This window comes from Falco punctatus (genome assembly GCF_963210335.1).
Source record: "Falco punctatus genome assembly, chromosome: 3".
In the NCBI taxonomy this organism is placed as follows: Eukaryota; Metazoa; Chordata; class Aves; order Falconiformes; family Falconidae; genus Falco; species Falco punctatus.
The window spans coordinates 55,431,889-55,443,941 of NC_137582.1; the positions used below are offsets into that span (position 1 = coordinate 55,431,889).

Here is a 12,053-nt window from a genome sequence, read left to right on the forward strand (position 1 = left end):
TGTATTGTTGCTGATGGGTATTGAAAAGATGCAGGTGGTGCATGGCAGCCTCTGAAATAGAGCAGGGAAGCCTCTGGAAATAACAGTGGCATTTGCAGATATTGGGAGAAGTAATCTTACTATGAAGACAATCTTTGTTGAGGGAATTGTGGCTGTGATTGCTGCAGATATTGGGGAGAAAGAAATGTGGGACATGAATGACATTTGCCTTTAAGTCTATATGTGACCATGAACTTTGAACAGGAGGTTAAGGAGAAAGTATAGATGAATGCACATTGCATTTATAAAATATGTTTTGTTCTAGTCTTTCAAAAGAGCAGCTCAAATAAGGCAGCTAATCCTTAGTTTAAGTAACTATTTAAGGTTTGGTCAGCTCTTTATGGAAGATATTTGTTGTAACAAAAGCTATTATTCAAAAAGCGTCAAAATGTTGTCTTCTCTCTTTAAATATCATTATTTTGGTGGTGACATCTCTTCATGGCAGCAGATCACTGTGGAAATGCATTCATTGAGAGGGGCTGAGGCTGCCAGAACTCATTTCACAAAGCTGTTGTAGGCTAAACTCGAACCTAGGTCCCAGAGGGTCCCACTTAAGTGTTGACCTAAAAACAAATGTGCCAGTTGGCTAGAGCATGTATTCTAAAGTTGCAGCAGAAGGGAATAAGCTTGACTGACTTCTGTCCCTGTAGAGTTTATATCTGCAAATGCAGAAGGAGAAGCAAAACATTTATTAGTCTTAAAATGATTCTAATTTTAATAACTGGTCTTTAAGTATGAAGGTTTAAGTTGAGCGATTCTTTAGGCTTTTGTGCACAAGGGGTGCATATGTGCCTACGTGTGTGTGTATTGCTGAATTCCTGTAAAGTGCAAGTGTTTCTGAATAATAAGTCTTGAGAATTCCCTCCCCTCCCTTTTCTTTCCTTCAACATTGTACTTAAAGCAGAGTCAGACACTACCCTTATTTTAAAACAAACAGGTCTGTAAACTTTATGTGCAGCATTTAAATACTCATGTTAAAATTCAAACCCAGTGCCCACATTTCCCTGAGTGCTGTCAGTTTTATGAGATGAATCTGGGAGCTTGAGCTGAACAACTAATAGTATGCGATGTGCACATGCTGCCTTCCAACAAGTGTTTAATGATGTTGGGGTCATTTTGCAACAGTAAAGACAATTATTTCTTTTCTGAATTGCTTATAACCTGGTGATCTCCTAACTACTTTTATTAATCTTGAAAATATCTTGGAAAACGAGTTGTCAGTGGAAGTTACTAGATTCAGAGTATTCAACAATGGCTAAAATGCCATAAAGTCCTTTTATTTAATTAGCATCCCTTTTTGGTGTGTGAATTTGCAGACTACTCCTCTATTTGGAAGTAGCTGCCCAAGTGGAAGTTGTCATTCTTAAAAGAACCTTGTGAATGTAATTTGTCATAGAAGGATCACACTCAGTGTGTAGACAGGACTTTTGCACAGCAAATATATTTTTGCCTTCAGAATGTGGGTTTATTTATTTCTAACAATTAATCTGGTTTCCCTTTGTAATATAATTCCCTTAAAAATAAATTCTGCCCTTTATCCCGTCAAAGAAATTCCTCGGTTTTGATCATGAGCCACATAGCATGAGGAAGACTTCCTGACATGGGTCGTTTCCAGTTTCTGCTTGTGGGTCTGTCTGTGTTTGAACAGTTGAAGGGCAGGGTGCAGCAGTGTGGACCGAAGGATGTAGAAAGATGATTAGAGCCCTGACCTGCGCTGTGGGCAGCAAGAATGCCTGTGCTTTGTACACAGTGGCAAATACAGGAATGCCAGTGCCCACATTACTGTAGGGTGCTGAGAAAGGATTTAAGAGTGGTTTAAAGTGGAATTGCCCTGCTGCTGCTCCTCACCCCTTCCCCATTCTAATATGAATTTACTGTTAGCATGTTTTAGTTTCCCAGGTAGTTGTGCATGATCCTGGTCAATTGCAACACTAAATAAAGTGGGTTCACAGATATACCTCTGCGTTGCTGTGGATGAGAAGCCTACTCCTGGTTAGTCACCCGCTTGGCTAAAGAGCATAATATCTTAAAATGTACTTGCACAATCTCCTGTTATTGTGTGAGTTTGCCCTTGTTTTCTAAAATTACTTGTTTTAGTCTCAGCTCTCAAATATCTAAAAAGGAAAGATGAGGCGGCCAAAGCAGAAAAGGGAAAAGTGGTGAAACACTTGCATTCCTTTTGCTGGAATGTACACAACCATTTTTCTTCTGCATTTCACTTGTTGTACTGTGGTTCCCAAGGAAAAATAAAGTTAAATGCCAGCTTGCTTTATTAAGGGAATAGATTGTTTTATTTCTGTCTTTTGAAGGAAGCTTTTAGTAAAGGGGGCAAAAGTCACGAGTAGTTAAAGCTACTCTGCTCCTCAGAGGAGGAAGAAAAGTTCTAGATGTCGCATTATCTCACTCTACGCTGGTTATCTGCAGAACTGAGGTAGTGTGTCAAGCTGTGTGGCTTCTCTGAGCATAGGGGATGGCAGTGAGACTGCACATTTCTTCCAGTTCAGAAGCTTCCACTGTGATCAGGACTGCTGTTCTGAGACTAGAGCTATCCTGCTATCCCCATAATGTTTGTTAACACATCAAACAGACAAAAGTCTCCTTGTACACTATTCAGACTTTACAATAGTTAGCTTCCAGTTTTCCATGACCTGGGAAATACAGGGACTTTATCGGGTTTGTCTTAAGTCATACACAAGTTCAAAGCTTGTGTAGCATTTTGACCTAGGGTATAATCTTCCCAGGGCTCTGTTTGTGTCAAATAGTGTGGTGATGGAGTATTGGAGTGGGTTGTAAAATAAAGATTAATTTCATGTTTATGTAAATCAGATTTTTTAGTCTCTTAATTCTGGTAATTTCCTGTGAAATGCTGTAGTTAACAGTGAAAAGAAGTTTCTGCACACTCATTGATTTGATTTTTCTTTTCTTTCAAAACTAATTGCATAGGTGGTTTATCCTTTCTTACAGTGATCAAAGCAGCTTCAATAGCTGTGATAAAATTGACAAACCTAACATTGAAGCATGGAAGAATTGCCTGAGTGAGAAATGGAGCTGCATTTGTGGGAGTAGAAGGGAAATTCTCTTTTCATTGAGATTAGAAAAAAAATCAAGGAAAAAAGCCTCCTTTGCTTATTTAGCAATAAAACCTAGTGTGCTACAGACTCACGTCAAAAATGTTTCTTCTCCTCATTATCACAAGAACCTATTTTGATTATTTTTTTTCTTTTTAAAGGTTCTCTTCTTAGATGCCTGACGTCACGGTCTTGATTTTCTTTCAGACCCTAACTGTAAACTAGAAGACAAGGCAGAAGATGGAGAAGTGCTAGACTGTAAGAAGAGGCCGGATGAAGGGGAGGAGTTAGAAGAAGAAGCTGTGCACAGCTGTGACAGCTGCCTCCAGGTGTTTGAGTCACTGAGTGATATCACAGAACACAAGATTAATCAATGTCAACTGACAGGTAAACAATACTTATCACTTCATGACTGTGCACTGTTATACTTCTGATTTCCATCCTCTGCTTTTGATCTCCCTCCTTTCTCCGTTCTCAGTTATTTTATTCCTGCACTTGAATGCTTGGGTGAGACCTTTATAAACAGATTCTGGGACAGGATTATGCTGTAAATGGGGCACTATAAATTTCCTTCATACTGAAGGATGTATGGGTAATTACTGCATTGTTACTGTATTTAAAGCGTTTGTTAACTGTCTGTGCCTGACTGCTGCATGTATTTTCTAGATTCATACTGTACAGCTTTTCATACATTGCTTATACACAGATTTTCTTAAGTCACTTGTAAACGTGGAGAGTATTTGTAAGTGGGGTTTAAGTGTGCCTGTGTAATAAATGAATCTGCACAATGGCATGTTGCAGATCTGGGCTGGATGTTGCATTAGTCTAATCTGTTAACTACAAATGACTGTGCAGTAATCAGTAACTGAAAGTTGAGAGGAATGAAGAAATTGTTAGAGGGGAAAACAAGGTTTCGACTTCAGTCAAGGTGCAGAACTGAGTGCTGATCAGATACTACTGAACTGAGCAGAGCTGGGTGAATGGACAGTAGCCAACCCAGGTTCCCCTTTGAAATGATTGTAGACAGCCCCCTCAGGAAGGAAACCACATGAAATCTGCTGAAGTAATTCTGCCCCTTAGATCCAGTAGGTCTTTTGATGGTAGGCACTGTAGGTCCAAGCAGACTCAGTAGCAACAGAAAGGCATTTTTAAAAAAATTTATTTTATTTAAACTTTAGTTTTAATCTCTACAGTATAAAATTTATTGTGCAGTTATGTTAATAACCTTTCTTTATTATGACTTTGTAAAAAAGGAAAACCATCCTTCCTGTTTGGGAATGCTTTTAGAAAGTGTGAATGTGCTCATGTTTGGAGATCTAAGTTATTTTTTGTTTGAGTAGATCCATAGGCTAAGTCCTGGCAGGATGACATAAAAGTCAAGTAGCAGTACTGGTCTTGGGACAAAGTGTGAAAGGAAGGTGAACAGAAGAGGAATAAGTGGGCAGGAGCAGAGGGAAGGTTGAGGAAGTGATGTGAATTTACCAAATGGTTTTAATCCCAATTTCAAATTATGGAAGATGAAAATCTGCTCCAGCAAGTAACATTTACTTTTATTAATATATCACTTTGCCTTTTCTTGCCTGTAAACTTTTTTCTAACTTCAGATACAGTCAGTTCTGCCATTCCCTAATCACTCCTACAAACTTATTCTAGAATGTATTTGTCTCTATTGCTTGTGGATTCTGGCAGTATGGGTATTTTAAAAAACTTGATTTTAAAAAACTTGAATTGTTTTTCACTCCTTTTCTTCATACCTCTCTTTTTTCTTTTGCTCTTTTTATGTTGAAAAACTAATAATGGCTTTAGCTTTTCTCTTCCTTCCCTCTTTCAGAAAGCATTCCCCCTGTCCTGATCCTCTGGATCTCCCCTTTACTGCCTCAAATCCTATTTACTCATCCCTGTTTTTTCACCTTGATCTGATATGGCTGTTCCTCCTTTCTGGTTAGCTAGTTGCTGTCCCCTCTTCCCACTTCTACCAAGTGGTTTCTTTGCTTTAAAGCTGCAAGCAGAATGTACTGAACAGTGCTTGCATAACTGGGCTGAGAAACTAAAGAAAAGCAGGCGAGAGGAGCAGTAAGTAGGTAGAGTCCCGGGGTGCTGCTCCTGAACACAGCAGTTCTTTCTGAGTGTTGCTAAGTAAGAGTGAAAATAAGTGTGCTGGATTAGTCAATTTGGAGTGTATGTGTAAAGCGGGAATGCATGTATGTTGTCAGAGGATGGGGGAATGAAAATGAATCTTGAAGGAAATTGTTTAAGTTTCTAAAAATACCTTTGATTTCTTTCAAGGAAACTTGTGATAGTGAATGGGTAGAGATTGGAGTGTTTGAAAGCTAATGAAGTGGACAAAAACCTAAACCACACATCCTTCTGGACTACCAAGTTGACAAAACACCCAGCTGTCCTCTGTTTATAAATACAATGACCAAAATACACCCTTAAGTTGAAAGAGGAGCCTGGATGAAATGGTCCGAGTTGAGGATTTCTTCTTTCTCCAGAAAAAAATACCAAACAGGTGGTTAGTAAGGTGAATTCAGTGCAGGGTCCTAAGCTGCGTGTATGACCTAGCACTAAGGATACAACATTTAAGAAAACCTCATCGGTTTAGATTATTTTTAGTTAATTAGTGACAGTTGACAGACAAGCAGCTTGCCTTTCTTTTCTGAAGCACAATATATATTTGACAAAGAAGATGTTTGCTTTTAGCATTTTATGTAAGCTCCCTGGACTCTTGCCTTTCCCTTTACTTCCACCAGTGCCTTTGAGATCCATGCCCAGATTCAAAGTTTTCAAAATAAGTATTACCACGGAGGGTTGGTTGCACCTCCCTTTCTTGTCACAGTCGTCTGACACAACAGAGTGTTACATAATTGCTCTGGTTGACTCCTTCTGGAGGAGTCCCAATGAAACTACTATACACCCTAAGGTATTTTCTGTCACTAAGTTATTAATGAAAGGCAAGAAGTTTACCAAAATAGAAGGTTTTGTACTGTGTTCTGGTTTTTGGGTGAACTGCGTTCCTTCTGGAGGAGGGCAGTGTGTGTCTTCTGTCCTGATGTATGATCTTTCCCATCTGGGCTTCATCTCAGTTACTGAAGAGTTACCAGAGTTGTCCATTATGTAAAAACACCAGGGCTGTTCACATTCGAGTTCTAAAGCCCTCCAAACCCTGATTTTGCAGATGACTGAGCCAGATGCAACTTGTCTGGATTTTACTGAGCTTTGGAGGTGCTCTGTGAGACATATAAGGAGCTTCACTGCAAGAATTAATGAATTTCACATGTTGACCCAGTTGTAGAATCATTTTCCATACAGTTATACTGGGTAAAATAAACAAATACATTGATGGAACAAAAAGGATGTCAAAACAATGGCTTTGGACAACCCTTTAGTAAAACCCTGAATATGAAACATGAGAGTTGGGTGTCATAGTGTCTTGACTGCCTCTAATTCTACCAACCTTGTAATACGCTTGAGAATGAGGCTTGCCACTGTATGTTCTCAAATTGATACTGGGGCTTCTAGTTTTTGCATTTGAAAATGTTAGATATGTCAAAGCTTCAGAAGAACACATCAGTAGAAGGAGTAAAATTGCTTTATTGAGTCTTCATTCTGCGCTCTCAACCAAAGACAGGAGTGGGGAGAAGGGAGCTGGTTCATTAAACAGTGGTCCCAATCTCTCAAAGTGTCAGTCACCCCCACCTATTCAGAGGATAGTGGAAGATGAGAATTGGAAATCTGTGAGGTTTAGCTCTCAGGATCTTGAATTGCTGTTCTCTTGCAGATTTTTTCAAAGGAGAAGAAAAAAGTTCTCCCCAGCTGGTTCCTTCCTGTAATCTGTTGTTTGAATTGAACTTGTTCTTTTTCTAGAGGAGGGCATAGCTGCTCTTTTATCCTAATGTGTGCGCTATTGATCTTTTCAATTTGGGTCTGATCCAATATCCATTGAAGTCAATGGAAAGATTCCCATTGACTTCAATGGGGGATGGAACAAGACCTTTGTGAGCTGTTCAGTGATATTTTTTGCTACCATCTGAAATTCTTGTACAAAATTTTGCTCTGAATAGATGATTTATTTATGTTAATTGCTGTCAATTCCATGATGTTTGTCATATACAGATAATGGGCAAATGGGGGGAAAAGCCTAAAAAAATTACTTGCAATACTTGTAACCATGGGCAGATAAGATGCTGCACTATATTAATTTAGTCATTACAAAAGATTGGCAATAAAAATATGGATTTAATAGTGTTTCACTCTGATGTTAATGCTTTTCTCACTCTATTCTTCCTTCAGCATTTACATTTAATAACTCATGAGCCACTTGCACATTGTCATCCTCTGAGTTGTCTCTATAAGTAAAGGATCCAATTAGCACGGCTATGAACCTGATGTCCTTCTAGTATATGTCCATTTGGATCTTACTGTAGGAACCTGCATGCAGGATCAAATGTATACTTGTAAACCCTCAACTGCACCTTCTCTCTTGCCAACCTTTTGCAATGCTGCCATACATGCTGTTGGTGGGGCACACTTTCCCTAACATTCTCCTGCTTGATCTATAATCTTTTCTCCTTGCACCGTGCTTTGTGCTGTTTATTTCACCTTTCAGTCCACAGGGATCTTACTCTATGAAGCCTACCCTGTATATAGGAGAACTGCGGACTGTGTTCAGAGCCGTTCAGCTCAAGCTTGGTTCTCTTGAAGATCCTGCAGGTCACTTTGACATCAGAAGTCTCAGTCATAACCAGAGTAATACTTAGAAAAAGGAGTGCTTAGAATACTTAGAAAATATACAGAGTAATACTTAGAAAAATGGTGCTGCCCTGCTTGCAGTCAAGCATACAGTGAACATACCAGTCTACCTGGCTGAGTTGTTGAATAACTCAACATCATTGAATGTACTGGTACACAAGACTGCCACCCTCCACCTGAATGTCAGTAGACTAGTGTGTGTTACAGGACTTCCTTTCTAGCCCTGTTGGCATTACAGGCTGTAAAACTTGTCTGAAAGCAGGCTACTGAATCATATGCAGTCCTAGCTTCAAGGCTAAGGGTGTTCTGAGGTAAAAGACATGGTGTATTTCTCCATTGGGGATATTTAATTTACCGTTAAGTGATTAGGTATACTTAATTTTATGCTTTGGGCTTTAGCTTAGTGCTAGAGCTTTGACAGGTTGAGTATGTCAGGTAAAGCTGAGAGCCATTCATGTTGTCCCCTAAATTGTTTCTGATGTTGGAAAGGTTACTGATTGTAGCTCTGTGTCCCCTGCCAATGAGGAGATGCACTCCTGCTATCTAGCCCTGCTGAGAGATTCCTCTCACATGCCATCTGAAAACAATTCCAGCAGATACATTGGGGACCAGTTGCTTTGAGTCCTACTCTCCATTGGCACTGGCATATCATTAGGCTGGGAACTTTTAGCTAAGTCAGTATTTGTATGTTTCCAATTATGACCAAAATAAATTTCATGGGTCTCATCCTCCTGTGTGGTTGCATGTCTAGAAATAAGAGCTTGTGCTACCTAACAGCTTCACAGGCAACGTGCACCACGAGTGATCATGGACTTACCAAATGGGAGGTAATAGAAATTGCACTGTAATGGTTTCCTTCTTTTGCCTCTTTTCTCTTCTTCCTAGTGCCCAGGAATCTTTCTGAATGAGTTGGTAATGCCAGGACCATCTCCTTCACTAGAAGACTTGAAAACTTTCCAGGGGATTTTGTCCCAAAGGATGTATGCTGTGCACAGTGAGACTACAAGATAAATCTTGTGAGCACTTGGCATTGTCATGCTTTGATATCCTAGCTAGAGTTGCTCTTCCTGCTAGCAAAAGAATCCTAGAGCTGGTGAAATACATTGCAGATCCTGCCATTGTTTTTTCAGTTTCCACTGTCTGTGTGGAGAAGAGATACACGGCAAGAGTCCTTGGTAATTTCTGCAGTACAAAGGAAAATCTGAGTTTGATAAAAGTGCTTCTGAGGACAAGGACCCTAAGAAGTTAAATCTATGATGCACCAAAAGCATATTCATCTGCCTCATTGCAGTTAGTGGCACACTGCCAAGCACTGTTTGCCAAGTACAGTTACTTCACTTGAGAGAGTCACCCTGTTTCTCTTGAGAATTCCTGCACCAAGAACTGCATATGGATTTTACATTAAACAGTTATTGAATGAAAGACAAACAGTGCTTGGACTGGGGACTTGAGCTTAGGCCTCTCTTTTTCCTTAGAGGGTTTCCCAGTTGCTGTACTACAGAGACATGCTTCCACTTTTCTATTTGCTTTGGACAGCAAACTTCTGACTTCTTCTCAACAAAATGACATTCTGTTTGACTGAGACACTGGAAGGCAGACCTTCTCCTCATTTCCTGTACCAGCCAACACCCATGGTAGTTCAGTGTGCTGCTTTGAGTTTGCAAGTTGTAGGCTCACATCCTTTCAGAATTATGTCGTCCAGGACCCATACCTACAACTCCAAATCCTTGATGTTTGGGGAAAAGGTGGGGTAGGGTGGTAACTACAGCCTCTGTCTCCAAAGGTCATAATTTTGAATTCAGAGAGCAATGTAAAGCCTGTCAGTGGACTTGGATGGAAGATGTATATGCATTGCATAATGGCCAAGGCCTGCTAAAATCATAGCAATTTGGAGAATCTGCCATACAGAACTTCATATGCAAAAAACATGTTCCTAGGGAGGATAGTTGAAGGTCTTGATAATTATGTTCTTAGATTTTTGTATCAAAATTCTGAATAAATACTCCTGTAGGTAGCTTGGTGCTGCTCAGATGTAGAGGGAACTTGTATATGTTGGAGCTGAAAGCTGTGAAAGTAGGCTCCATAGCTTTCTTGCTGTTCTTCAAAACCTCTGTGCTTACCTTGAGAGACAGTAGATCCATGATGCACAGCCAACATGGCAAGGAGGCATAAACTCCTCCCCCTTTTCTTGGAAACCATTAATCTCTGCTCTTGGGATTGTTAATCAGTCATAAAACCAGTCAGTCTTCATCTCCTGGGTGTTTTAAACACAGCCTGTTGCAATTCCTGAGTTGTCTGTCTGTGACCTCTTGTAAATGAAAGCAGCTGATGTCTGTATCATGGAACTATTATTCTTTACAGGGGGAACCCCCATAATAAACCTCTTCATAAGCATTAATTGTAAATGCCAGAACTCTTGTTCTGTTTGGAGGTAGGAGAGGAAGGAATTGTTGGTGTCTTCCAAGGGACTTTGAGTGCTTCCTGTATGTCTTTCATTGATATTTTTTCCCCCTCAATTTTGCTTCCTATTTTCCTCTTCTCCTAGCACGATTTTCCATCGCTAAAAAAGGCAGGCAAATCTTTTAGCACATACTGGCAAGGATAGCTTTGTTTGGCTTACTGTATGTGTACATCGAGGACTTTACACTGTGTGAACCTGAACTCCCAATGGCGAGATACCAGCTCAGCCCCGGTGTCGGTGCACCAGTGAGGAAACCATTGCCTCGCTGGGTACCATGGACAGAGACACCTCCTTGCTGGCCCAGGAAGTCCTGGTCTGTGGTAGAAACCACTCAACCAGAGAGACTGTAGTTTTCTCATTGGCAAAAGGGTTTAGTGTGGGCAGCCCTAGGCAGTGGTTGCCAGATCTAGTTCTTGGTGCAACTGTCTCTCTAATGTCTTTTATGTTTAAATCATTTAGCATCATTTACGGGGCTCTTAGGGCTCATCTTGCAGCAATCCGTGTCTTACTGGGCAAATGGAGTATGGCAGTAGAGTTACACACACATGGTATCCATTCCTGTCCCAAACATGAATCCAGTCATCCTGGCCGTTGGGCATCACCCATTTGAACCATGATTTTGATCACTTCTGCTCAAAGCTTCTCAAGTAAATACTCTTTCACTGAAGATAAGGAGTGAATATTGGGGACAACATTACACTGTTTTGCAGGTTAAAAGATCCTATGTGCTTGTCACCCAGAATCTGTTTTTCAGCATGTACTCAGAGGTTTACATAAAACAATGTACCTTACTTCAGTGCCTTCTTCCCAAGTCACGCTCAGCCGTAGGTTTTATGGTCATAGTCCTGAGCTGTACCAGAGGACATATCTATGTGGTGCTTTTTTGACACAGGGCTATGAAAGCATCAATTAGGCATACCTGACATGCTATTGTGGGTGAGTGCAATAACATTAGGCTCTGAGAGGGGGCAATAATAACATTATAAATAGTTCCTCTTCTGGCTTTGGTGTTTCTTGGTTACCAAGCTGGCTCTACACCATTGTCCCTGTCTCCAAGTTCTGACTTGCACAGCTCCCTAGTTTTTTCAGACTTAGTTCAAGTGCCTCCCTGGCACTCCATTGAAAGTCTGCCCTAGCTAGATCCAGAATTTTGCTTTATTACATTGACGGTCTGTTGCTCCATTTATTTATAGCCACTGCTGGGTATTCTAAAGGTCAAGCTGTTTCCTCACAGACCATTTCTAAATGGGCAGTACAGGCTATCTCTCTGCATTACCGTTTGGCTACTGTGTCTTTCCCATTGAATATTAACTTTGTTCTCCCAGTGCTCGAGTGACATCTCCCGCCTGTTTCTGAAGCAGATCCAATTTCTGAGATCTGCCAGGTGATGACATGAGGTAATCCACTGACCTTTATCAGGCATTGTGTGGAGGACGTAACTGCCAGAGCTCATTCCAGTTTTGGGTGAGAAATACTATAATCACTATTTGATCTATGCAGCTGAAATTCCTAATTCTTATTGTCTAGGGAAGATGGTTGCCTGCAGGAGGGGGAGGGGAGGGGGCAGGGGGATCATCAACACTGGCACATATGTGAAGAAGGAAAAATAGTCATTACTTACCCTATGATAACTATGCTGCTTCCAATTACTGTTGTAATCAATATGGATCCTGTGGCCAAGCTTGTCTTGCTTTTCACAGTCTTTAGTAATATAGACTTTGAATTGTAAAGCT

The 12,053-nt window shown here is 40.5% G+C and overlaps 1 protein-coding gene across 13 annotated transcripts in view; it reads left to right on the plus strand.

Moving 5' to 3' along the window:
- Nucleotides 1-12,053, plus strand: part of ZNF521 (zinc finger protein 521) — a 232,863-nt gene that overhangs the window by 21,403 nt on the left and 199,407 nt on the right. For all 13 annotated transcript variants that reach the window (XR_013927075.1, XM_080380562.1, XM_080380567.1 and 10 more), the window contains one exon: nt 3,315-3,494. Coding sequence is in view for 12 of the 13 variants with exons in the window: in XM_080380562.1 (XP_080236688.1) it covers nt 3,315-3,494 (180 nt within the window). In the remaining variant the exon portion in view is untranslated. The remainder of the gene's footprint in view (nt 1-3,314; nt 3,495-12,053) is intronic.